This window comes from Spermophilus citellus (assembly GCF_964194105.1).
Source record: "Spermophilus citellus genome assembly, chromosome: 12".
NCBI lineage: Eukaryota > Metazoa > Chordata > Mammalia > Rodentia > Sciuridae > Spermophilus > Spermophilus citellus.
The window spans coordinates 128,911,310-128,938,622 of NC_138198.1; the positions used below are offsets into that span (position 1 = coordinate 128,911,310).

The 27,313-nt window shown below is 46.9% G+C and overlaps 1 protein-coding gene across 8 annotated transcripts in view; it reads left to right on the forward strand.

Moving 5' to 3' along the window:
- The first annotated feature begins 242 nt into the window (after positions 1 to 242).
- Positions 243 to 27,313, forward strand: part of ZNF236 (zinc finger protein 236) — a 100,045-nt gene continuing 72,974 nt past the window's right edge. For 5 of the 8 annotated variants that reach the window (XR_014018186.1, XR_014018187.1, XR_014018188.1 and 2 more), the window contains exons 1-9: positions 243 to 368; positions 9,549 to 9,691; positions 10,948 to 11,112; positions 18,277 to 18,455; positions 19,847 to 19,971; positions 23,291 to 23,463; positions 25,345 to 25,488; positions 25,969 to 26,172; positions 26,845 to 27,073. Coding sequence is in view for 5 of the 8 variants with exons in the window: in XM_081262600.1 (XP_081118726.1) it covers positions 314 to 368; positions 9,549 to 9,691; positions 10,948 to 11,112; positions 18,277 to 18,455; positions 19,847 to 19,971; positions 23,291 to 23,463; positions 25,345 to 25,488; positions 25,969 to 26,172; positions 26,845 to 27,073 (1,417 nt within the window). In the remaining 3 variants the exon portion in view is untranslated. Of the gene's footprint in view, positions 369 to 1,409; positions 1,937 to 1,978; positions 4,987 to 9,548; positions 9,692 to 10,947; positions 11,113 to 18,276; positions 18,456 to 19,846; positions 19,972 to 23,290; positions 23,464 to 25,344; positions 25,489 to 25,968; positions 26,173 to 26,844; positions 27,074 to 27,313 lie in introns of those variants that run through there. The other 3 variants (XM_081262604.1, XM_081262601.1, XM_081262602.1) reach the window with 3 other exon arrangements.

Genomic DNA, 27,313 nt, shown 5'->3' on the forward strand with positions numbered 1-27,313 from the left:
GGCCCGTGGACCCACAGGCCACGCGCGGACACCAGCCGCCCGCGGCCCGGCAGGTGACGCCGCCGCCCGCCGGGCCGCGCATGCGCGCCGCGCCGCCCCCGCCCCCACCGCGCCCGCGCCCAACGCCCCCGCCGCGGCCCGCGGGCCATGGAACCCGCCGAGGCCGGCGCGGTGCGAGCGCTGCCGCCCGCGCGTCCGGGCGCCGTCGCCCCGTGAGCCCGGCGGGCCGGTCCGGTCCGGCCGCCGCCCCGCCGGTGCCGCGCGTGCGCGCCGCCGCCGAGCGAGACGCCAGAGAGGGGTGGCCGCCGCGACGATGCCGCGGGGCCGCCCCCCGAAGCCCCGGGACGGCACGGCGCGCGGCGACTCCGGTAAGGCCCGCGGCCCGAGTGCCCGGATGGGCGCGGGGCGCGCCGGGAGCGGCGGCGGCGGCGCGATGGCCGGCGGCGCAGCGCGGGCGGACGGATACGGGCGCCGCGGCCGGCGCCTCCGCGCTGGGCCTACTTTCCGGGCGCCGCGGCGGCGGGGGCGGCGGCCCGCGCGGCCGCTCCGCGCGCCCGCCCCCCGCCCGCCGGGCCCGCGCCCGACCCCGGCCCCCGCCCCGCCGCCCCGCCGCTCCGCCCCGCCGCCGCGTGGGAGGCGGCCGTCCTCGGCCCGGGCCGCGGGGAGGCGGGCGGCGGCCGCGGGAGGCAGGACGGGGGCCGCGCGGCGGAGCGCCCCGCGGGCCGCAGCCGAGCCCCTGGGCGCCGGGAGCGCAGGGCGTGCGCGCAGCGGGCGCCGGGACTGTCGCAGCCGCCCGAGCTCAGGGAGCGCCGGGCTGACCCGAGCCCGCAGCCCTGCGCTCTGGAGCGCTGATCCCGCACTTAGTAGGTGCCGGGCTGGCCCGGGCCCGCAGCCCTGCGCTCTGGAGCGCTGATCCCGCACTTAGTAGGTGCCGGGCTGGCCCGGGCCCGAGCTTCCAGAATTCTTGGCAGGCACATAGTAGGTGTCAGGAGTATTTCTGTGGCCTGGAACCTGAGCTCCGAGAGCTTAGTGCGCACAGTGGGTCTCAGGAACTGTTCCTCAGCTTATGCTTGTGATATAACTCGGATTCTGGAAAGTGATGCAAATGTACCCTCCTCTCTGCTCTGCCATGGGGGTTTAATTTTCTCCTCATGGCAGCTTGGTTAGAACAATTGGATTTTACTGGGCAGGGACTCCACTTGTGGCATGGTGTTTTTGAGGTGCAAGGCTAATGGGTCTGGAGGCAAGGAGCTCTGCTTGAGTGCTGTGATTGTGATTTATTTCTATACTTGGGAAATACCTGCCAGTACTTAGTCCCAACCACTGTGGTACTGAAGTGCCCCAGGACAGTTTGCACATTCAGAGAGGCTCTTGGTCTGTGGAAAAGACCTTGCATAGGCCAGAGGGAGGATGCATGCCTGGAATTTGTACAGGAGCGGTGGATTGCACCAGGACTTCCATTGAGCTTCATATAGCTGGTTGCTTAGGGTAGTGACTCAGTGTCAGGCTTTTCTTGAGTTAATACAGGCTCAGGAGAGAACTTGAATTAGGAGCAAAAGTGCAGGAACCCAGAATAAGGTCAGATCTGAAGATGCAAAGGAATAGTGTAAGCTGGGCATGGTGGCACATGCCTATACTTCCAGTGACTTGGGAGGCTGAGATAGGAGGATCACAAGTTCAAAGCCAGGCTCAGCAACTTAATGAGACCCTGTGTCCTCTGAAGCTTTTATGGAGAAAGGTGATTGTTTGTATCAGTTCGTGAGCTTAGAAACAAGACATGGCAAACCAGAAGTTATTATTGCTGCTGCACTTGACATAGTTAACAGGCATGTAATTTAGGGAGTTGTTGTGGACCTGGTATCCATGAATTTCATTGAAGTTCATATACATTGTCGCCTTTTTGGATTGTGGGGAGTGATGCTGGCAGATGTAACAGGTATGTGTTGGGTAGCTGGTCAGAATTTGTATCAATGATTGGTGGTTTCTCATTCCTTTTGCTGCTTTGCTTTGACATTATCTTGTTCATTTTTTTTTTTTTTTTGGTTAATATGACTTATGCCAAGAATAAAGTGCAAGCTGGGCATGATGGTGCATGCCTATAACCCCAGAGACTCAGGAGGATTGCAAGTTCAAGGCCAGTTTTAGCAACTTAGACCCTGTCTCAGAATAAAAAACAAAAAGGGCTCTGGGTATGGCTCAGTGGTAAAGTGCCCCAGGTTCGAAGCCCTCACCCCTCAAAGCAAGAATAATTTAAGGTGCAGTGTCTCTGTTACAGGAAGGGCTTGGTGGAGAGACAGTGTGAACTCCCATTGACAAGAGCCTGCACGTCCCATCTCGCCAGGTGGCAGCACTGTCCAGGTTGGGTTTCCAGGCTCCCAAGCTAAGAGCAGTTGTTTCTCCTGTTCCCCACAGTACTTCCCACCCCAGCCTGGTAGCCGCTTTCTCAGAACTGTATTTCCAGTCTGCTCCGTCCTTCCGTCTCTAAGGTGGGGCTTCTTACTAATCTCCGTTGGTTGTCTCCTCCTTGAATCCATCACATGGCAGCCCGGATGATCTCTTCAGGTATACCTTGACAGCCACACCCTGTTTAAAGCTCTTGAGTGGGCTCCTTGTCCCCTTGATATAAACTCTGCACCCCCAATTGACCATACCCCTGTGGGATCATTAAGAAAGCACCAGGCTCAGCAGCATGCCGCTGGGCTATTGTCCAGAGGCCTGCTACTCTCGGGTGGGATCTAGAATTCCTTGTTCTAGCTGGAAGGCGAGATGTAGACATTGGCAGGTTTTGATTGGTTATGATTTAACATGCTGGGGTTTTGTTAAACTTGGATAATGTGTGTAGTACCTGAATATACATCTACCTGCATTTAAAGTTTTCCTGAGAAATCAAAATTCACTAGTAGGAAAGCAGGTATTTCAAAGGAGGTCACTGTATCTCTTGGTGAGAGGGAAGAGAGCAGCACGAGGCAGGAAAAGAGAATTCACACAGGTTCCAATTTGGCAAACATCCATGAACTGAGGGTGTGGTGCACCCCAAACTTCATGAAGACAGGGCTCAAGACCCTTCTAAATTTGGGGGCTACTCTTTCATCCAGCTGTTCATTTGTATCTTTTATAATAAACTTCAGTATACAAAAAAAAAAAAAAAAAGAAGAAATGCTGACAGGATGGGTGTCCACTGCCCGTCTGGGTTGCGGCCTGTAGTTCAGATCACAAGCTCCCCAGTACTGGGAGGACTGGTGGGTGAGTTTTCCAGTTGATTATCTTTGCTCTGGCTCATCATGACAGTAAACACTGGCGTTTTGGAAGATAGGTGTTTGTGTACATGCTGGAGCTTCTGACGAGGGCCCTCTGGCACTGCTTTTTGTGAGTCTTTTAGGCTGAAAGATCTGTGTGGCCTGGGGTTGCACCTTGAGGTACTGCAACCAGCAGGTAAAATCAGATTCGTCTCTGTCTATATACCTGGCATGGTGGAAACTGGGGTCTTCGGCTGTCAGCTCAAGAGGAGAGGGGACTGTACTTGATCAGGAGGGAGCCTGGAATAGTAATTGAAAATCAGTCCTCCTTCTGCCACTAGTTGGTTGCAAGATTTTGACCAAGTGGTTCAGTCTTTCTGGGGACTTAGTTTCTGAGCTATACAAGAGCAGGGAACATATGACTCACCCTATTTTGGGGGATTATTATTCTGTGTTGCATTTCATTTCCACATGAGTACCCACTTAGGAGCAGAGATGTTCAAAGACAAAACAGGTAACAAAGTTCAGGTGGTGCTTAGGCTGCAAACCTCTCAGTGTTTTGGCCTCTGAGGTTCTCATGGCAGCGGGTTTCACTTGGCTCCTGGAGAGAGTTAGCAGGAGAGGAAAGCAGGAAATGCTGTTCTAAGGGAATCCTGAGACAGAGGGCAGACCCTACTGCCTAAAATTAGGAGCTCTTAGAGGTATTGGTCTCGGGAGCTTCAGACACCCAATTCATTAGCTCTTCCCATCTCTAGATATTTCTCAGGCGTTGGGCACGTGCTGCGTGCCAGGTCTGTGAAGGTTTGGAGAAACAGCGCTGAGGAGCAAGGACTAACAGTCAACTTTACCTGATGATGTCCTGCCCTGGGGGGTGGGAGGAGATGACGACAATGCGGGACACTGAGGCACGGCTCAGCTTGTACAGAACCCTGGGCTCAAATCCCAGCACTACAAAAGTCAAGCAAAAGACTTGGGAAGCTGACCAGTCTGGGAGGAGGAGCAGACATGGAAAAAGAGAAAGTAGAAAGGAATTAAGAAGAGAAAGAATGGTAGAGCTCACCTGAAGGGACAGCGATCTCCAGTAGCAATGGTGACCCGCGACTCCTGGGCTTTCTTGGGGATGGAGAACACTCGGGTGAGCGGGTGGCAGCACACCGCAGGGTCAGGCTGGTGTCCTGGAGGAAGGATGGACTGTGGGACAGGGTAGGAGCCAGTGTAGTGCGTAGTGTCAGCAGAGAGAGGAAGGGAGCCGTGCTTTAGAAAACATGTTCAAAACAAAGTCAGCGTCAGCCAGTCTGGGGATTAGCTTGGTTGCTTAGAATTTGGAGCTGTTATTTCTCATTTTAACATTAAGAACATGTAAGGATCTGTGGATGACCGAGGTCTTAACTGCACAGAGTTTTTCTTGAGTTAAATCCCTGCTGTGCTCTGAATGTAGCAGGTTTGGTTGGAACGTGGCATCATATCACAAAGAGGCCAGTGTGGTGCCTTTAGGTTGGGGACAAGAGGCAGGGATTCAGCCTGGTGGCCTGGCATGGGGAGAAGAAGGAGTTGAAGGTAGCTTGCTAGACCCAGGACCCTAGGATGCTGCAGGAGGTGGCTGTGGCATTATGTGATTGAGGGTGGTCCTTGAGCAGCAAGTGAGCGTCTTGGAGATGGACACTTTCTAAGTTATTGGTAGGCTCAGGACCTGCTGCTTCAGGGAGCATCGTCTCACGGTTCTTCCCGACTCCAGGATACACTGTTTAAGGTCGGTATTTTCATAGAGTTAAATTAACTTTAAAAGTAGACTTTAAATTACTTTTAAAAAGTCAAAGTTACTTAAATCTTTCTGATGACTGTGTAGTTTTTGTTTAGTCTTGATGGTGAATATAGAGCCCATATTAGCAGAAAGGCAAATAATGAAAGCCACCAATGGTCATGTTTTTGTTTGCCAAATGAGTGTGTGGAAACACTGTCCAGGAATTGACATACCAGTCCCCAGCAGCGAAATCTTCAGTGGTCCCTTCTGTCTCGTGGCAGGGGCAGGAGCACAGACTGAACAGTGCTGCTCTGGAGGGACTCTCAGGTCGAACAGTGGCTCAGTGATTGTGTGTGTGTAAGGGGAGTGGCAGAGGTGCACATCTAGTGGCACGTTAGGACCCTCTGCCCCGAGGCTCCTATGGTAGCTGCTGTTTGAGAATGCAGCCTGCATAAGGGACGCACAGTTGATGTGCACAGTGGAGTGTGACTCGGCCATCGCGGAAAGCAGCCCTGGCATTTGCAGTTTAGACGCATGGCACTGGAGGACTCTGCTGAAGTGAAGTGAGCAGGTGCAGAGGACCGGCACCCAAGTCGACCTGGGGTAGAGTAGTGACCACCAGGGACAGGGTGGGTGGGGGAGGTTGGAGGAGGGTGGTCCCCTACGGGTGACGCACACTGAGTGTGTGGGAGCACAGTGGATCCCATCCTAGTTGTGATTAGAAGATGCAGTGGTCTTTAGGAGGGTGGGCCACAGTGAAACTGCCATTCATTTCTGCTGTCTTAGCTTATTGGTCCCTGAAAGGATCCGACAGCCTCCGTGGCTGCAGAGAACCCGGAACAAGGTCTCTAGGCACAACTTGTGTGCATGCCTTTCAGCAGGACACTGGGGTCTCCTGCAGCCCCCAGACCCTCCTCTGGGTTAAGACCCCATATCACACTGTAAGAGACATTAATAGACCTCTTTGTGGACCACAGATTCTTTGGGGACAGAAATTGGAATGGCCTTAAAGACAGGATGGAGGAAAGATGTTGCTAGGCCTAGAACACTGCCCAGGAAGGGTGGACTGAGCAGAAGGGAGTCAGGGCCACACAGATAGCAGATCTCAGCCCAGAGGAGGCCTGGGCTGAAAAGCCACCAGCAGAAGGACTGGCCACACTACTGAGGTGTGTCCCAGGCAGGCGGGTCCAGCGGGCTCTGGGTTTTAGTTTATGTTCAGGGTGCAAACTAAAGCATGCTTGCTTTTCTTCTTCTCCAGTCGTACTTTAATTTTAATTAAATCATTATTTTGTCTTTAAGCCAAATTAATGTTATATCATTACCATTTGAAAGAAGAGACTTGCTGAAGACACCATTTATTATGTCTTGAACTTTGTTAAAAAAGGGAAATCTTACTTCTTAAGATACTTTTTTTTCTGGAAATGTCTTAGTTTTTAAGTGAAGCATTTTCAAATTTAATGGATTGTTCCATGTCTCTTAGGTTTCTTATCTGTCAGATGCAATTAAATCCCTGATCATCTTTGGTAATACATTAAGAAGTTTCATCACAGTTATGAAAATTATTTTATTCTATATCTGGAGATAGCTTTTTAATTTTGCATTTTAGAAATTTAGTTGAGGGTCCCTTTTACTGCTGTATCTAGCTTTTAGGTTAAAATGCTACTGAATTTTTAAAACAAATTTAAACACATTTGTACTTCCCGCTTCTTAGTATTCTTAACGTCACTACAGACTTCTCTGAGGGGAATAACATCCATTGATGCAGTCCCCCAAATCCTTTTATTTGGGCCTGTGGATTCATAAACAGTTTAGTACAGACAATTTCAGTTTGTTCTATCTGGACATAGTTTAGAATAAATAGAGTCAAGTTTATGTAAAATCCTTCCTCAGTAGACTTTTTAATTTTTCTTTTTTTTTTTTGTGGTACTTTCTGGGAATTGAAACTAGGACCTCCCACGTGCACGTGTTCTACCACTGAGTCACACTCCAGCCCTTTCTAAATTTCATGTTGAGACCCTTAAGTTCCTGAGGCTGGCCTCGAACTTGTGAAGAGCTTGCCTTTGTCCTTTCTCAGTTTTCCTAGCAGCTGGGATTACTGGGCATGTGACAATCTACCCAGCAGTGGACCTTTTTTTTTTTTTTTTTAATGTATGAAATTTTGATCTTTTGAATCATTAATATTTCTTTTCTTAAATTTGTTCTAATTAGTTATACATGACAGTACATGATGTAGAATCATACTGGTTGTGTAGTCATATATGTACAGAGGGTAATAATGTCTGATTCATTCTGCTGTCCTTCCTACCCCTGTACCCCCCCACCTTTCATTCTCCTCTACCTAAAGTAACTCTATTTTTCCGTAGCCACCCGCCATCATTGTAAATTAGCATCTGCATATCAGAGAAAACATTCGGCCTTTGGTTTTTTGGGATTGGCTTATTTCGCTTAGCATGATATTCTCCAGCTCCATCCATTTACCAGCAAACACCATCATTTCATTCTACTTTAAAGCTGAGTAATATTCCATTGTGTATACACACCACATTTTCTTTATCCATTCGTCTGCTGAAGGACCCCTAGGCTGGTTTTATAGTTTAGCTATTGTGAGTTGAGCTGCTGTAAACATTGATGTGGCTGGATCACTGTAGTGTGCTGATTTTAAGTCCTTTGGATATAAACCGAGGAGTGGGATAACTGGGTCGAATGGTGGCTCCATTCCCAGTTTTCTGAGGATTCTCCTACTGCTTTACATAGTGTTTTCACCTGGAACATTAATATTTCTAAAAGCTTGACTTTGCCCTTTACCCTAAAGATCTGCAGAAGAGTTAGTTGCTGTTGTCCCCCCACCTGCCCCTGCCCACCTCCGCTGCACACACCTCCTATCCTTGCTAACAGGCAGGTTTCTGCCCAGGGCAGGAGGCTTGGCATCAGGGGACTTCGAGGTTGTCCTCTCCCCTAGGAGTGTGCAGGGCTGTGAGAAAGGTGTCATGCTTGTGCTGTCCCATCTCTGAAGGAGCAGAGCCCCTCCTGAACCCAAGTTTTCTCAGATCCCAATTTTTGGAATCAAAAATTTTTTTTTTTAAAGAGAGAGTGAGAGAGGAGAGAGAGACAGAGAGAGAGAGAGAGAGAGAGAGAGAGAGAATGAGAGAATTTTTAATATTTATTTTTTAGTTCTCGGCGGACACAACATCTTTGTTGGTATGTGGTGCTGAGGATTGAACCCGGGCCGCACGCATGCCAGGCGAGCGTGCTACCGCTGGAGCCACATCCCCAGCCCCTTTGGAATCAAATTTGATGCAGAGTTGCATGGGACGTATTTAGTCCCTATGCAGTTCAGGTGCTTTATGTATTTATATCCTAATTTTAAGACTTGGAGTATATTTACTTGTCTTAGAGAAGAGTAGTGGGGATTTGTGGCATTCTTGACAAATCTTGTGATTACTCTTGGATATTCTTTGCTGTATTTATTCTTGCTGGAGGCTACCTTAAAGTTTATAGCTTTACCTGAGCGACTCCATAGGAGGCTTGGTGAGAGCAGGATTGGCTAAGCTGCCGCTTCCCTTAACTCCCTGGACACTGGCCCCCTGAGAGGACAGAGCCTTTTCTTTTTGACTTAACCTTGCTTTGCAGCAGTTTTTAGAGATAGGTCAAATGGGAGAATTAGCATCTAAAGGCTTTATGCTTCTGCTGGAGTTTGGCTTACTGAGTGACTGAAAAAACAGTGTGGGTTATTGATGCCTCTCAAGGTGATTTAGAGGTGACTGCTTTATGGTCCCTAGGGATTAAAAGGAAATTAAGTGGGTCTGCGAAGTTTAAGAAGCTTCATTATGGCCTTTGTCCGCTTTTTCGTGCTGTGACTGAAAGACCTGACAGGAACAATTTTAGAGGAGGAAAAGTTTATTTGGGGGCTTATGGTTTCAGAGGTCTCAATCATTAGACAGCAGGCTCCATTCCTCGGGGCCTGAGGTGAGGCTGAACATCATGCAGAAGAGTGTGGTGGAAGAAAACAGCTCACATGGTGACCAGAAAGGGGACACACAGAGACAGACAAAACAGACACACAGAGACACTCCACTCACCAGAAACAAAATATATACCCAAGGACACATCCCCACTGCCCGCCTCCTTCAGCCACACTCTACCCACCTTCAGCTACCACCTAGGTAATCCCTGTTAGGGGATCCACTCGATGATTGAGTCAAGGCTGTTATAACCTAATCATTTCTCCTCTAAACCTGTCTCACACATGAACTTTTGGAGACACCTCACATCCAAACCATAGCAACCTTCGAGACCAGCATGCATGGTTTCAAGCCACAGGAAACTAGTTGCAGGTTTCTAGAAATCTTATGATAATTCTCTTATCTTGTATGTCAGCTATCTCAGATTGCTCATTTCTAACTTTAAAACAAGTTCATTGTAAAAAATTTGTGCATTATTGATTTCCTCTCAAATCTTTTGTAAATCTCTGGTATAGGTTGGTTTTTAAATAATAATCAAATGATTTAATTTTGTTTATGTAATGAGAATAATACCTGGTATTTATTGTCTGTATGTACACAATTGTGTAGATGGGATTTTACCACTGAACGCGGAGAACATTGATGATGACTGTCCAACTCCAAACTTCCACAAATGTGAGATCTGTCTGCTGTCCTTCCCAAGAGAGGCTCAGTTCCAGCGCCACATGAGGGATCATGAGCGGAATGACAAGGTATGTGGGCCTGAAGCTGGAGGGCTGGTGAGAATCGACATGTAAAGGAAGACTTCTTAAAATCAGGTTCCTAAGTCATAGAACATTTTATATTGTCTAAACATTTTGGCATCTTTTTAAGAGATTGTCATAGTGAATGAGTGTATCGAAGTTATTTATAAGTGAACAATTTAATTTATTAAATATGACGTTTTTCTGTAGTTTCAATATCTAATGTGACTAAGTGCAGATTTGGTGTATTTTAAATGTTTTTCTGCAGCAGGAAGTTTTACCCTTAGGTGCTTTTGAAAGGCATTCTAGATGTTTGATTGATTGATTGATTGATTTTTGCAATATTGAGGATTGAAACTAGGGCCTTGAACATGAGGTAAGCACGAGCCATATCCCAGTGCTTCTTTAAAAATTTGAGACAGGGTCTTTCTAAGTTGCCCAGGCTGGCTGTGCAACTGTGGTCCCCTGCCTCAGACTGAGTGGCTGGGGTTACGGTGTTCATTGTCAGGCCTGGTGGGTTGATTGGTTGGTTGGTTGGTTTTGGTGGGTGGGGTTGAGTCAGGGCCTATGCATGGTAAGCATGCCCTCTGCCACTGAGCTACAACCCAACCCCTGTACCATCCCCTTGTGGGTGTGCCAAGGATTCTGTGTAGTCATGGAAGGATTTGCCTGACGGTTGGAAAGGTAGTGATGCTCACAGCTAAAAAGTGGTTGCTGATTCTTTTGTGGTAGGGCAGTGTAAGCTGGTGAACTGTGGGGACCAGGATCCTGGGTCGTCCTGGGCCACGGGAGGGCTGCCTCAGGCTCTTCTGGCCGAGCTTGGTGTGGCACAGAGGGAAGTCGGGCTCTGTGACCCCTGGGGGAATTCTGTCCCTGGGAAGCAGCTCTGGCAGTCTGGAAAGGCAAGTGTGGGCTTTCTGTGCTAGAGGTGGCTCTGTTGGCAGCGTGAGTGCTCAGAAAGGAAGGGGAGGGTGCTGCCTGCTGGGCTGGAGCTTCTCCTTATCCAGTGCTGAGACTGTGACTGGCACATCTCCAGGCACTTCACCCCCAGTGCTGTCTGTGTATGCCATTGTTCTGCCATCCTTGCTGTCCTGCCAGTGGCTTTGCTGTGTCCCTCTGGATCTATTGACACAGGTCCCTGTGCAGCTGAGAAGTGTTTGGAAAAGGTCTGGATTGGTGCTGGCTGCTGTTTAGAAACACTAATTGAACACGTATTTGTGGAAAGGTTGGGTTTCAGTGGCTTCTTTACTTTTTTCTCCAAATAGCCACATCGATGTGACCAGTGTCCGCAGACGTTCAACGTTGAGTTCAACCTGACTCTCCATAAGTGCACCCACAATGGGGACGACCCCACCTGCCCCGTGTGCAACAAGAAGTTCTCCCGGGTGGCCAGCCTCAAGGCACATCTCATGCTGCACGAAAAGGAAGAGGTACTGTCCTGTCCTGAGCTCAGGGCCAAGTGCTCCTGCTGGTCAGCAGGGTTTTACCTGTGGACTGGGGTGTGTGTGTGTGTGTGTGTGTGTGTGTGTGTGCGCGCGCGCGTGTTGGGGATTGAACCCTGGGCACTTTAACACTGAGCCACATCCTCAGCTCTTTTATAATGTTTTGTTTTGAGACAGGGTCTTGCTGAGTTGCTTAGGGCCTCACTAATTTGCTGAGACTGGTCTTGAACTTGCCATCCTCCTGCCTCAGCCTCCTGAGTTGCTGGGATTACAGGCTTGTAACACTGCACCTGGCTACATATGAACCAGGTTTTTTAAAAAAAAAATTATTTATTTTTTCTAATTTGTTATATATGACAGCAGAATGCATTTCAATTAATAAGTAAGCCAATCCCCAAAACCCAAATGCCATATGTTTTCTTTGATATGCTACATTTTCAATTCATAGTACACATATAGAGCACAATTTTTCATGTCTCTGGTTGTACACAAAGTAGAGTCATTCCATTCGTGTCTTCATACGTGTACTTGGGGTAATGATGTCCATCTCATTCCACCATCTTTCCTATCCCCTGCCCACTCCCTTCTGCTCCCTCTGCTTTGCCCTATCTAAAGTCCCTCCATTCCTCACACCCTGCCCCCCCCCATATGGATTGGCATCCACATATCAAAGAAAACATTTGGCATTTGGTTTTTTGGGATTGGTTTACTTCACTTAGCATGATATTCTCCTACTCCATCTATTTACCTGCAAGTGCCATTATTTTTATTCTCCTTTAATGCTGAGTAATATTCCATGGTGTATATATACCACGGTTTCTTTATCCATTCAACTACTGAAGAACACCTAGGTTGGTTCCACAGTTCAGCTATTGTGAATTGTGCTGTTATAAACATCAATGTTGGGTAAAAACTGAGGACGGGGATAGCTGGGTCAAATGGTGTTTCCATTCCAAGTTTTCCAAGGTATCTCCATACCACTTTCCATATTGATTGCATCAATTTGCAGTCCTACCAGCAATGTATGAGTGTGCCTTTCTCCAACACTTTTTGATGTTTGTATTCTTAATAGCTGCCATTCTAACTGGAGTGAGATGAAAACTTAAAGTAGTTTTGATTTGCATCTCTCTTGAACATTTTTTCATGTATTTGTTGATTGATTATATATCATGTCTGTTTAGTTCCTTCGCCCATTTATTGATTGGGTTATTTGTTTTTTTTTTTGGTGTTAAGATTTTTGAGTTCTTTATATATCCTAGAGATTAGTGCTCTATCTGATGTGTGCAGTAAAAATTTGCTCCCCAAAAGTAGGCTCTCTCTTCACCTCACTGATTATTTCTTTTGCTGAGAAGAAGCTTTTTAGTTTGATTCATACCATTTATTGATTCTTGCTATTAACTCTAAAGCTATGTCTTATTATGGAAGTCAGGGCCTAATCTGACATAATGATATAATGACTTTTTTTTTTTCCTATTAGGAGCAGGATCTCTGGTTTAATTCCTAGGTCCTTAATCCAGTTTGAGTTGAATTTTGTGCATGGTGAGAGATAGGGGCTTAATTTCATTTTGTTGCATATGAATTTTCAGTTTTCCCAGAACAACTTGTTGAAGAGGCTGTCCTTTCTCCAATATGTTTTTGGTGCCTTAGTATAATATGAGATAACTGTATTTGTGTGGGTTTATCTCTGTGTCATCTATTCTGTACTCTCGGTCAACATGTCTATTTTGGTGCCAATACCATGCTGTTTTTTGTTACTATTGCTCTGTAGTATAGTTTGAGGTCTGGTATAGTGATGCCACCTGCTTCACTCTTTTTGCTAAAGATTGCTTTAGCTATATGGGTCCCTTATTTTTCCAGATGTATTTCATGACTGCTTTTTCTATTTCTATGAGGAGTGTCATTGGGAATTTGATTGGAATTGCACTAAATCTGTGTAATGCTTTTGGTAGTATGGTCATTTTGACAATATTAATTCTGCCTGTCCAAGAACAAGAGACATCTTTCCATCTTCTAAGGTGTTCTTTAATTTCTTTCTTTAGTGTGTTGTAGTTTTCATTGTAGAGGTCTTTCATCTCTTTCATTAAGTTGAATCCAAGTATTTTATTTATTTTTTTTTTTTTTGAGGCTATTATAAATGGGGTAGTTTTCCTAGTTTCTCTTTCAAAGGATTTGTCACTGATGTTCGGAAATGCCTCTGATTTATAGATATTGATTTTATATCCTCTACTTTGCTGAATTCATTTATTAGTTCGAGAAGTTTTCTGGTGGAATTTTTTGGGTGTTCTAGGCATAGAATCATATTGTTGGCAAATAATGATAACTTGAGTTCTTCTTTTCCTATCCATATCCCTTTAGTTTCTTTTGTCTAATTTCTCTGGCTAGAGTTTCAAGAACTATGTTAAATAGAAGTGATGAAAGAGGGCATCCCTGTCTTGTTCCAGTTTTTAGAGGGAATGCCTTCAAATTTTCTCCATTTAGAATGATGTTGGCCTGGGGCTTAGTATAGACGGCTTTTACAATGTTGAGATATGTTCCTGTTAGCCCTAGTTTTTCTAGTGTTTTGAACATGTCAGAGTGCTGTATTTGTCAGATGCTTTTTCTGCATCTGTTGAGATGATCATTTGATTCTTATCTTTAAGTCTATTGATGTGGTGAATTACATTTATTGATTTCCGTATGCTGAGATGACTTTGCGTCCCTGGGATGAACCCCACTTGATCGTGTTGCATGATCTTTTTGATATGTTTTTGTATTTGATTTGCCAGAATTTTATTGAGAATTTTTGCATCTATGTTCATTAGAGACATCCATCTGAAGTTTTCTTTCTTTGATGTGTCTTTGCCTGGTTTTGGAATCAGGGAGACATTGGCCTTATAGATTGAGTTTGGAAGTGCTGCCTCTTTTTGTATTTTGTGAAATAATTTGAGGAGTGTTAGTATTAGTTATTCTTTAAGGGTCTTATAGAACTCGGCTGTGTATCCATCAGGTCCTGGGCTTTTCTTGGTTGGTAGGCTTCTGATGGCATCTTCTGTTTCATTGCTTGAAATTGATCTGTTAACTTGTGTATATCTTCCTGATTCAGTCTGGGCAAATCATATGACTCTAGAAATTTGTCTGCCTTCAATATTTTTATTTTATTGGAGTACAAGTTTTCACAATGATTTCTAATTGTTGTCAATTTCTGTAGGTCATGTAGTTCCTTTTTCATCATGGATGTTAGTAATTTGAGTTTTCTCTCCTCTTCGTTAGCATGGCTAAGAGTTTATCAATTTTATTTATTTATTTTTTCCAAGAACCAACTTTTTTTTCCAAAATTTTCAATTGTTTCTTTTGTTTCAATTTCATTGATTTCAGCTCTGATTTTAATTAGTTCCTGTCTTCTACTGCTTTTGGTGTGGATTTGTTCTTCTTTTTCTAGGGCTTTGAGATGTAGTGTGAGGTCATTTGTTTGTTGACTTTTTCTCCTTGTAAGGATGAACTCCATGCAATGAACTTTCCTCTTAGTACTGCCTTCCCATGAACTAGAACTAGTGTCCCATGAACTAGAACTAGTTTTATACAGATTTCCAAATTCTAATAGTTATTTTTAAGTAATCTCAGTTAATCCGCAGGTCACTGAGAGTGTCTGCTTTTCTGATTCGGTCATTACTGTAGGTGGAGCCATCAACTCTTTTTGTGTGTGTGTGATGCTGGAGGTGGAACTGGAACCCAGGGCCTCTTATGTCCTAGGCAAGTGCTTTACCCCTGAGCTGCATCCCAGCCATGTGCAGGTGATGAGGCAGAGCTTGGGTGGGCAGCTGCACTTCTCTTAGCCCAGTGTGGCTGCACAGGCCAAGAGCAGGACTTTCATGCTCTGTGTTCTTTGGAGGTGCTTTTCAAAATTTGCTGTGATTTCATCCAAAGCGGGGCTTGCAGTCCTTCCTGTCCACTCCATTTTCTGGGGTTCCTTTTGATGTTGTCTGGGGGCTGTGCCTGGAAGCTCTGGGAGTGGTACTCTGAGTGCTTCCTGGGGTCAGCACAGACCACAGAAGGGATCCAGTGCAGCAGTGAAAGCTACTCATAAAAGGGGCAGGTTTTGCGTGTGGTCTCCCTCAGAAAGTTGACTTAAAATAGCTTTTCTTACTATACCTGAACATATGTTCTTAGGAACATGGTTCACCTTTTAGCTGTAGGTGCTACACTCTTAGAACACCATAGGCTGATGTTTCCATAGAGCTCTATTGAAAGGGGTAGTCTGGAATCCAGAGTGGTCAGTAGTCTATCAAAATAAATCTCAAACTCGAGAAGTCAGCCAAAAGAGTGAGCGCAGCTCCAGTCACTTAGGAATGATTTCCTGAAAGGCACTTTATTGTTGAGGTTCAGTGTTTACTGAGTCATCACTTCCTGTAAGGGGCTGCAGGGGGTGTGGGGAGCCACAGGCTCCTGCGCATAGCACACTCAGACACACCTGCTCCTGGGGGCTGTGCACACACCTGTGCTGTCTGGGCAGCACTGCAGTGAACAGTGACATGGAGAGGGCCCAGGATGCCACGAGGGCAGCTTTCTGTGTTCTGATCTCGGGTCTTGGGCTGCAGGTACCATCTGAAGTCCAGAGGTGGGTGCTTCTGGAGAGCGAGAATGGCTGCTGGGAAAGCTGGGCAGGGAAGGGCAGTGTGGCCCAGGGGCTTGCAGGGCAGCCTAGAAAGGGGAGGCCCTGGGGCTCAGGTGGGTGAAGGTGGCTGCCCAGCCAGGGGCCTGGGCGGCAGGGAGCGGGACCTGTTGCAGATTGCATGCTCTGGCTCCTTACAGATGCCCATCTTGAGCAGGCTGAGGTTGATTTGGATGCTGTACATTTGCCCTGGTGACCTGCTGGCCACTCAGCATCATCACTGTTACCTCGACAGTCTGTTTCTAGGGAGATTGGTAGTATCTCTAGTGCGGACAATATCTCGAAGTGAGGGCTGTGGTCCCTGGGCTGTGCATGCGTTTTGGTTCTCCTGCCTGGGACTTCCTCAGGTTGGCCCAAGTGCAGAGCTGGAGGAAGGTCCTGGATCCTCTGGAATGCTGGGTGGAGAACAAAGGGACAGTGGTGGCCCATCTTGGCTCTGACCCAGGGAAGCTCAGCCCTGCTTTCCAGCCCAGTGAATCGGGCACACGCCAGCATTTTCACAATACAGAATGGACTTGTGGTGTGTTTGCACGTACATAAAAACATGACTGGCTCTGTTGCCCTCCTCACTCTCCCTGTGCTCGCCTTCCTCCCCAGCACTGTCTGCTCTGCTCTGCTCTGTGGAGTCATCAGATGCTTCTGAGGAACATCTGACAGTATCCATGGAGACAGTCCCTGAGATATGTAACCTGGTCCTTTGGTACAGCAGCTAGTGAAGAGGACGGATGTGAGCAGAGCGTGAGAGAGTAAGGCCGGAGGGTAGATGTGAGGGTCAAGTTCAGCTTTGTACTTTGAAAGAGAGACGTGGGGCATCTTTGTTACGAGGACGAGCATTTCCTTCTGCCCAGCATGCAGGGATGAAGAGGGCAGGCCTTTTCTGTAGAGATGCAGTAAGGGAAGATACAGATAATTGCTTCCTTTTTGGCAGGATCCTAGAGTAAATTTTCTTTATTATCAGCACATCACTAACAACCTAGTATTTAATTATTTTCTTCAATTATTATATAATAATGCTAATTTAAAGTCATTTAAGTTTAAATCATTGTTGGACTGCTCAAAGTATTTTATTCATCCTTGTCATTTCCTGAAGCATAATTCTAGGTAGGATCAGTTACAATGGCCTGATTGTAACAAGGTTTGCATACATTTACAAAATGATATCCACAGTAATTAGAAGAAATTTGAATGGAGAGAAGTGCAATTTCAAAAAAATTTTTTTTGTAGTTGTAGATGGATGAAATGCCATTATTTTATTTGTATATGGTGCTAAGGATTGAACCCAGCGCCTCACACATTGCTGGGCAAGCACTCTGCCTCTGAGCTACAGCCTCAGCCCGAGAAATGCAATTTTTTTTTTCCTTTTAATTTGGAAGTAACCACTTATGTTCATTGACAGATTAAACTCACTTTTTCATGTTTGGACAGTTTGTTTGGAGGGACTATAAATACTAGCATAAATCATTTAAGGAAATGATATATTATGGAACTGCATGTGGGTACATGACTGGAGCCTGTGCCAGGCTGAGGGCCACTGGCGTGGCTGCCGAGCACTGGCTTTGTACCACAGTGCATTTTCTGCGATGATCCCAGCAGAGTGGGTTTTGTCATGGTCTCCCAGGCTACTGCAGCCTGTCCCCAGCACCCTGCAGGGAAGGTGGACTTACCTGCAGCTTGTGTGGGCCAGTGCCAGCTAGCTGCAATGGAGCAGCAGTAGCAATAGCACCAGCAATCCCCCAGCAGGTGAGGTGCATTACTAAAGATTACCCAAATACAGTTAACTCAGTGTTTTTCTTTTTGGTATGAGGGGTTGAACTCAGGAACATTCTACCTCTATGCCCCATACCCAGCCCTTTTAAAAAATGTTTTGAGCAAGGTCTTGCTAAATTGCCCAGACTGGCCTTGAACTTGTGATCTCCTGCCTCAGACTCCCCAGAAGCTGGATTACAGTGCACACCACTGTGCCTGGTGGTCAGTTCAGATCCTTAGTCTTTTTTTTTTTGCGGTGGGTTTGTGCTGTCCTGTATTTTAGCCCGTTTCCTGGCACACACGCAGGGCAATTCAAGATCAACTGTGCCCGTACATCACACTGAACAGAGGATGTAGTGTCTCCATTTGAAACTCCTGAGTCTTTGTTCGGTTTAAGTGGTATGCTAAAGCACAGTCTTTCCTTGAATTCTCTCATGGCCCTGTTGCAGGTTGAAGTCATTCTGTTCCTTTGAGGTTTAGGGAACAGGTGGCTCAAATGCTAGCTGTTGAAGCCACATGGGTATAGAGTTCATTTGTCTTAAAAATTGCATTGTTTCCCCATCCTTTTCTAGTCTTTCTCTTCCAATAAAGATGATTTTTATCCATTCAAATCTGGAAAGTGTTATTTTTTGAGATGTGAAAATAATGTTTGCTAGGAGGGAAGAATGTGTATCTATTGACTGTTCAGGTGCCAGGTCTTTTAGGGAGCAGTGGCTTGGCAGTGTCTGTCCCGCTCACAGCTGCATTTCTTCTTCCAGAACCTCATCTGCTCGGAGTGTGGGGATGAGTTCACGCTGCAGAGCCAGCTGGCCATCCACCTGGAAGAGCACCGGCGGGAGCTGGCGAACACCCGTAGCCACACCTGCAAGTCCTGCAAGGAGGAGTTCGAGACCTCAGCAGAGCTGAAGGACCATGTGAAGACGCACTATAAAGTTAGGTATGGACTGTCCTTTGAGCTTGGTAGAATTCTGAACCTGGCCTTCTTTGCCATGATGGATGAGAAGTACTGTGCCCCAAGTGAGACCACATGACGGTGTGGCACCAGACCACTGCTCCGCACACCTGGTTCAGGTCCATGGTAGTGCAGGTCACTGGGAAGGTCAGTGGGAGGTGCCAGCCATGGTGTAAAAGCTGTAGAACAGGTCCGGCTCTGCATTTGTGGGCTGATCTGCTGCTTTTACGATGCATTCGCTACTATTAGCGTGTTACTCAGATGAGGCTTAGCATTGGTGTTTTTGATGTTTCTTCTAAAGGTTTTGGAGGTGACTGGGGATGTCCAGGTGGTAATTACACTTAGGTAGCCCTAGCTTCTAGGTCTTTGCAGATTGAGGGATGAACCAGGCAGCTGAGGCTGTGTCCTCAGGGAGCTGTCCTTTAGTAGGACCACGTGAAGGGGTCAGTCAAGGTGAGCACCTGATCAGAGTGAGGCAGCTCTTTGACCCGGGTCTCCTAAGGAGGGTGTTTGAAGGAACGGGCAGGACCACACAAAGGGCAGAATCCTAGCCCGAGCTTCCTGGGTTGAGAGCAGGAAGGCGGCTAGGGTGGTGCGTGCCCCTGCAGAGGGCAGGCATGGGGGTGTGAGGGAGGCCACTGTCCCAGGAGTCAGGGTTCTCAGCCCTGAGGGTGGCCCTTAGAAGACTTTACCCACAGGCCAAGGCTGACCAGGCCACTGGGAAAGGACAGTGCTGTCCGTGATGAGAAGGTGGCTGGAAGTTGAGAGGGGTGTTTCATAATAAAGCCAGTGACTTGGAGAGGGTCTTGAAGGATCCATTGTGACTTCTGAGTTTCAAATCTGTGCACTTAGGAGCCTCTGGGTCCTGATGTGGAAAGGGGCAGGTTGGAAAGAATCAGAGTACTTTGTTGGATGGGTCAGGCTGGAGCTTCTGGCTAGCCAGTCAGGAGGCTAGGCCAACAGAGCCACCGTCCAGGGCTGGAGTTCAGAGGGGTGGCCAGGTTGTGGGAGTTCCAGGTGGAAATCATCAGAGTCCATACACTAGGAAAGCAAACAGACTGCAGGAGGTGGCGTGCAGTTAGTGTCCCCGTGGAAATCATACCTGCCAGTGTCTCCATATTTGACCATGGCAGGCAGAGCCCGTGCCTGCCAACTGTAGCGTCCGGACCTGCAAAAACCAAGTTTCTCTTTTCAATAGAAAATAGAAAAAATGAAGTTCATGATACTGAATTCACAAAACTAGGGTGTGTGTGGGCACGACTGACCTCTAGAACCTGTTTGCATGACCTGCCCGCTGGCCGCCTGGCAAGTGTTTTCACTGTGAACCTGTAATGTAAAGGAGATAATCTAATGAGCACCTTCCTCTGTCACACTAGGGTGTCTGGAACCAGGTCTTATAACCGGAATGTTGACAGGAGTGGATTCACATATTCATGTCCACACTGTGGAAAGACATTTCAAAAGCCAAGTCAGCTAACGCGACATATAAGGATACACACAGGTATGAGAAACACTTGTTTTGGGATGATGTATTATGTGGCTTGGAGGAAAGAAAATGCCCCTCAGAGATGGCTCAGCTTGTAATCTAACCCTGGCTCATCCATAGCCTGCTGTGTAATTTTGGTGAAATTACCTAATTTTTCTCTGACTTAATTTTCTTATGTGAAAAATGTGGACATAACATCTGTCATGTAATTTTCCTAACTTATAAATGGAAAAACTACCTGAAGTGCTCATAGAAAGTACTTGGTATATTGTGGCTGCCATTAGTTGGGAGTTGATGTTATTACTGTTATCTTTGGTGTGATATTTATTAACTTATTTAATTCAGGAATATCTGTTATGTGTCAGGTGTGACACTGGACCAATGGGGCGTAGCTCATTGTGGGAGTGCTTAGCATGCACAAGGTCCTGGGTTCAGTCCCCTGGACTGTAGGGTAAAAATAAAATATGAAAGATATCCGAGGAATGCTGTTAAGTGTGAATTAACCAAGAGCGTGCCGAGCGCTGGGTCTTCTTACTATGATAACTCTGCCTTTGCCAACCAGGCCATAAAATATCAGAGTAATGAAAACGTTTCTCTATGTCCTGCTCATTTGCTAGCTTTGCTTGAGCATTCAAACCTGAGCATAGCATTCACAGCCAAACACTCCACTATTGGGTGAGACAGAGTCAGTGGGGAGACAGAGACAGTGGGTAAGACACAGTCAGTGGGTAAGACAGAGACAGTGGGTAACACAGAGACAGTGGGTAAGACAGAGACAGTGGGTAAGACACAGTCAGTGGGTAAGACAGAGACAGTGGGTAAGACAGAGACAGTGGGTAAGACACAGTCAGTGGGTAAGACAGAGACAGTGGGTAAGACAGAGACAGTGGGTAAGACAGAGACAGTGGGAAGACACAGTCAGTGGGAAGACAGTCAGTGGGTGAGACGGAGTCAGTGGGTGAGACAGAGTCAGTGGGTGAGACAGAGTCAGTGGGTGAGACGGAGTCAGTGGGGAGACACAGTCAGTGGGTGAGACACAGTCAGTGGGTGAGACACAGTCAGTGGGTGAGACGGAGTCAGTGGGTGAGACGGAGTCAGTGGGAAGACCAGGACAAGCCTGTGGATACTTAACGTGAGTGGGCAGAGTAGCCCTTTGCTGTCCTGCTTGGAGCGCCCTTCACAGTGCCAGGGCACTGCCCTTACACCTGCCTAGGGGCTGTTGTTCAGGTTACTTTTTCCCTCCCCAGGGTTTTAGCGAGCGCCTGTTGTGTCTTGGAACGGTTCAGATGTCAGAGCTTGTTTATGTCAGGACCAAGTGGGTATTTTCAGAGTAGCAGCTTGTGTTTATCCTGTAGTGGAAGGGAGAGAGAAAGTAAGTCTTTGGAATGGTAGGTAGTGCATTTGTATTTGTAGAAATTAAATTTTATTTTATCTCTCTTAAAGTTTTAATTAACAAAAAATAGTTTGGAAGTGTTATATACCTTCCACAGAGTGGAGCCGGGTAGAATCCTCATACCACCCTCAGATGCCTTCAACAGTTCAGTGTCTGCCCCTTTCAGATTGCCTTCGTAGATACATGTCATAAGTATCCTCACACCAGAGGTCCACGCACATGCCTGTCCACACCTTCACCACACATATGCTCTTCCTGTCCTCTGGGCTGCCTGGAGGACTGGGGGACAACATGTCCATCCTCTGGCAGACTCAGGTCGGCCCGCTTCATCAGCTCACCCAGGCTGGCCCTGGAAGGAGGTGGTGGTGATCACTGCACTTGTGGTCTCAGGAAAGGACAAGATGGTCTGGGCTTGGTATCTCCAGTGGTGTGCCTCAGGGTGCCTGCGATGTGATACCGTGGCCTCCTGGTAGACTGCTCCTCGGGCCTGGGTGTCCCGCCCAGGTCCCATCCTGTGAAGGTGGGGAGCCTCTCAGCAGTTAGATCTGGAACAGGAAGGATGTCTTCACCAAGTTTGCCTGTGACCACCAGGTTCACCCGTGGCCAGCACCCGGTTCCTAGTTGCTGCCCCTTGTCCCCATCATGTCCCCGGGTGGGGGTAGGCTGCCTCCTGTCCCAGCCTTATCTCTAAGGTTGTGCTGTCTCATTTAGTTACCTAATTAACCCTGAGACTTGCTCAGAGTAGCAGAGTCTTCTGGTGTTATTTCTTCTTTGTGTGTGTATGTGTGTGTGTGCGCGCGCGCGCGCTCATGCGCGGGATTTAACCCAAGGTGCTTAGCCACTGACCCTACATTCCCAGCCCTTTTTTATTTTTTGTTTAGAGACAGGATCTTGTTAAGTTGCTTATGGGCCTCAGTAATTCATGTGGTTGGCTTTGAATTTGCAGTCCTCTTGCCTCAGCCTCCTGAGCAGCTGGAATTACAGGCGTGTGCCACTGCACACAGGTCTCTGATGTTATTTCTGAATTAGCTCTTCTATACTTACTAGGGAATGAGTCCTTAGTGAGATCTGAAATTAAACTAGTTTGCAACTGGGTTTTAACCTACCCCATTTTTCCTTTTCATTCATTCTTCAGAGAATGTTTGTTGAGTGTTAATCTGTGTCAGGTACTGTTCTAGGAACTGAAGGTGGAGTCCTGTGCAAAACAGACAAAGCCTGGGCTTTCCTGGAGCATGTATTCTAGCAAAGGAAGATGGTTAAGAATAGGATGTGAAGAGCCATGTGCTGGGGAGGATGGGGAAGGGGGAGGGATTCGGCATTCCCTGGACAGCGTCGTCCCAAGAAGCTGGAAAGCCATCCCTGAGAAGGTGATTTTGTACCAGGGCCAAAGAACATGAGGAAGTGAGCCTGTGAGTCCTGGGATGGATGCTCCAGGTCAAATCTCAGGTCAATACTGGAGCTGCCTGTTACGCTGGGGTATCAGCCAGAGGCTCGAGGGATTGAGGAGTGAGCGGCAGGCATTGGGCCCCAGCCAGTTAGCCCTGGCTCAGTTCTAGAAAGGGCTCCTCCATCTGCTGAGCTGAGGGCAGCCCCTGCAGGCCACGGAGCAGCAGTGCATCCATGGGGCTGTGCAGGGGGCAGAAGCAGAAGTTGCTGGCAGGGAGTGTGGGCCCAAGAGGATCCTCAGGCAGGATGCCAGGCCCCAGGAGGATGGCCTTGGTCGGAGGGTTGCCCTGGAGCCTTTGGGCGATGGTCAGAGGTTCCGTTTGGGACGTGTTACACTTTGATATATTGAAAAGACAGTTGTGTGTCTGAGTGTAGAATTTCGGGAAGCAGTTTTGGCTGGAGAGAGAGGTTTGGGGACTCGATTTTAGGTAGCTTGTGTGTGTCTCTTTGCAGTCCTAAGATGCTCACACAGTGGTCCTTTTCCTCCCCATCTAGGTGAAAGGCCATTTAAATGCAGCGAGTGTGGAAAAGCTTTCAACCAGAAGGGGGCATTGCAGACCCACATGATCAAGCATACGGGCGAGAAGCCCCATGCCTGTGCCTTTTGCCCTGCTGCCTTTTCTCAGAAGGGGAATCTCCAGTCCCACGTGCAGAGAGTTCACTCAGAGGTGAGCATGCATCTGGAGGTTGCACAGCCTGTGGGAGACACCTTGCCTTAAGGGTGAACCATTGTTTAGAAATGCAGAGTGAGTTTGTGCTGAGCAACCTGTTTTAGAAGAAATGTGTATTGGAACTTTTTGGATAAATAGGTAAAAATGTATGTGGAACCTTAGATGGATAAGTATCTGAAAATAATCATAACATCTTTGTTAGTTAAGATCTATTAGCCAAACAATGTCTGTCATCCCTTTAGTGAACTCGAAATACAGATACAGTAAGCTAAGGATCTGAAAGACAAAATATAAAAGTTGAGAGGAAGAAAGCAGTGTTCCTATTGCTGACATCCCTTAACGTGAGCATGGCCTGTGGCCTGCAGAGGCTCTCCAGCCTGTGCTGCTGGCTCTGCCTTTCTGCATGTTCCATCCACTGTGACTACGTCCCCCTTGTCTTTGGGTCCCAGTGATTTTCAGATTCTCTGGCATTACTTTTGTTAAGTAGGATAACCTTTGCTCTTATTAATTGTCATGATCTGGTCTCTTATTACTGTAGAATATAAAGAAATATTTAAGCAACACAAATACTTTTGTTATGGGTGAATTTAGTCCACGAAACATCTTGAACAATGAAAACGACTGTATTTTAAAAAGTAAATATTTATCTTTTTAATTTTTCCTTGGAGTTAAACCATAAGCACCTCTTAAATGACTAGGAAGTTAATAAAAACATAATAAAACAAAGGTAGAAATTGTCTTTGATTATAGAATAGCAGAATAAAATCTAAAATGAAGAAAATGGAATTTTAAGTTTAAAAACCCTATATACTTCACGTAGTTTTATAATCACATTAAAATATAATTTTATAATCACAAAAAATAATAACAAATTATTTTTAAAACATAATTTATTGAATTCCAAAATCAATACATTATTTTTAAAAAACCTTTGTTATCCAAGGCCTAGAGGCAGTAGAAGGGCGTGTGACGACGGCCTGGGTTGGCCCGGGAAGCCTGGCCTGGGAGTTTTCTGGGGCCTGGAGTCCTCCTCTTGTGTTGCTGGGGATCGCTGTTGTTTGTGGCTTGGGGGATGCCTCCCTGGAGCTCGGGACAGTGCTGAAGGATGCCCTGTGCCCTTCATATAGAGAGCCCTGCAGTGGGCAGGGACTGGCCTGTGCCTCTTGAGGATGCCCTGAGCTCTGTGCTGGGGTGGGCTGTTCCAGAGTGGCCTCTGCAGAGTGTGACTATTATCCAGTCCTTAAATTTGGTTCTTAGTGAGGTGCCAGAAATGGAGTGGGGGTTCTTCCGCACGTTCAGCTGGGCCAGTGAGTTTTCAAGCAAGCCTTCCTCACTAATGGTAGCTCACGGGGGTTTTAGTAACAGTGAATATTTTGGATGCTTTCTCTATTCACAGCATTCTTATTTTTATTACTCTCTATGGTCTGTTTCTAGCTTTACTGTTGTTCTAAACATTAGTCCTTGATAATAAATATCAAAATTGGTGATGAAAATGTACACATTGTGGTCCTTCTTCTCAACCTGCATCTAAGGCCCTCAAAAACTCGTTTTTCAGTCATGTTTCTCTCTGACCTTCATTATTGAACATTATGTTCAGCTGTTTAAGAAACTGAAAACATGTTAGATGTTTTATTTTTTATTAAATTACAATAAATGAAAAGTATGTTTCTTAACTTGAGCCATTTCTCATGTACAAAGACTACAATTTCAGTTAATCTCAATATTAAAGAGTTGGGTCATTGATTCTATAGCTGTCTACTTCAAAAGAAAGAATAATGTTGAAGGCTTGTTTTTTATCATTTTGAATGGAATAATAAATTATGACTTGCTATAATTTAAATATACTTTTCAAAACAACTTTTTCTCTTATTCTGTAAGGTCAAGAGTGGTCCTACCTACAACTGCACAGCATGTAGCTGTGTATTTAAGAGCCTCGGCAGCTTGAATACGCACATCAGTAAGATGCACATGGGGGGCCCCCCGAATCCCACAAGCTCTGCGGAGACTGCGCACGTCATTACGGTAAGTTTAGGGACTTGGTAATCAGGGGATTATTTATTTATTTATTTTTTTAACTAAAATCTGTCATTTTAAGTATAACCTTTAACATTGAACATTGAAATTTGTATTAGTACCAGAAAGGGTCTGTGGAGGTTTTTCTCTGGAGATAAGGTGTTGCTTTTTTTTGTTAATCAGTGAAAGTCAATCTTTTTAAACTTCAGAATAATAGTAGATGATGCCATCTGAACTCATTAGAGTGAGATAAAATGTCAGTTATTCATGGAATTACAACTCCTACCATCAGTGTGATTGATAATTATTGAATATTATTTATCTTTGCATTATAGTTTAAGAGTTGATTAGCATGCATAGACAGAATGTCTCTCTTTCTAACGTCAGGGTTCTACTAGATGTTAGTGCTCTTGAGGACAGTGTGTGTGACTGTTTCTTCTGTTGAAGTTGGAAAGCTGTGTTTCTCCTGACCGTATTGCTGCATTCCAGGCCACGCTGTTTCAGACCTTGCCTCTGCAGCAGACGGACACCCAGGCCTCCGCAGCCTCAAGCCAGCAGAACTCTCAGGCCGTGACGGATGTCATCCAGCAGCTTCTGGAACTCTCAGAGCCAGGGCCTGTGGAGTCCCACCAGTCCCCACAGCCCGGGCAGCAGCTGAGCATCACAGTGGGCATCAACCAGGACATTCTACAGGTGAAGCACGTTTGCCTGCCTGACTGAGGTTTCCACCTGAGTGCTGTCAGAAACTAGGGTCACGGTGCCAGGTGGGCAGGCAGGCTTGCCTGAGTGAAGGCACCTGGCTGCACGTGGGCACTGGAGGAGGAGACAGAAGTTCATGCTGTTTTGAGGCCCATGGACAGTGTAGAATTCCAGATGATCCACTCATTAATACATTAAAAACATTGAAAACCCTGTTTTTTGCTCTGAAAGAGTAAAAGTGGTCCTCCTCCTCCTCCTCTTCTGTTAAGCCAGCTTCTTCCCTGTACCTGGTGGGGAGAAGTGGGCCAAGGTGATAGGGAACCTTAGGATACCACCTGAGTGTCCTCATGCCCTGAGGTAGAGCCCCAGGCCTGCTCAGAGACCACCTGGGTTGTCTGAGGTAAGCTTCTGAAAGTCGATCGATTGATGATGTTATTTCTCTTTAATTAAGAGATGTGACTGCTGGTGGGTAGGGGTGAGGTGTCAGAAATCAAAAGGGACATTACAGTCTGTGAGAGTTGGAGGCCTCTGGTAACTAAGTGCTCGAGTTGTAGGATGAGTTCTCAGAGTGCAGTTAGACTCTGGGTGAGCTGTGTGGTACTGTGGGATTGAGTGGCGGCAGGTGTGGCTGCCGCCGTCTAACCTTCTAGTTCTCTTCTGTCCCAGCAAGCCTTAGAAAACAGTGGGCTGTCTTCACTTCCAGTTGCAGCTCCGCCCAGCGACTGCAGCCACACCAAGACGTCCACAGGGCCAACCGGGAGCCCCGATGCTGCCAGCGTGTCCCCCGGGCAAGCAGACCCCACGGACACGGGGCCAGAGAAAGGGCCAGAAAGCCCTGAGAAGTTGGATAAAAAAGAGAAAAAAGCTATAAAGAAGAAGTCTCCGTTTCTGCCTGGTAATTCTGTAGGCTTTTCTTTGAGGAGCGCGGGGGAGCATGTGCTTGCATTAGGAGAGTTGTACCCTTCCCCTCTGGAGGTGGCATGCTCGAGGCGTTTCAGATCTAGCTGTGGTCAGTCAGTACTGAAAATGGGAGAGGATGGAACCCAGGCGACCTCTTCTCCTGCCTTTGGTTTCCGGAGCTTGAGCTCAGGGCTGCCTGTTCTCTGCCGCCATAAGCTCCTGAGACTCAGACCCA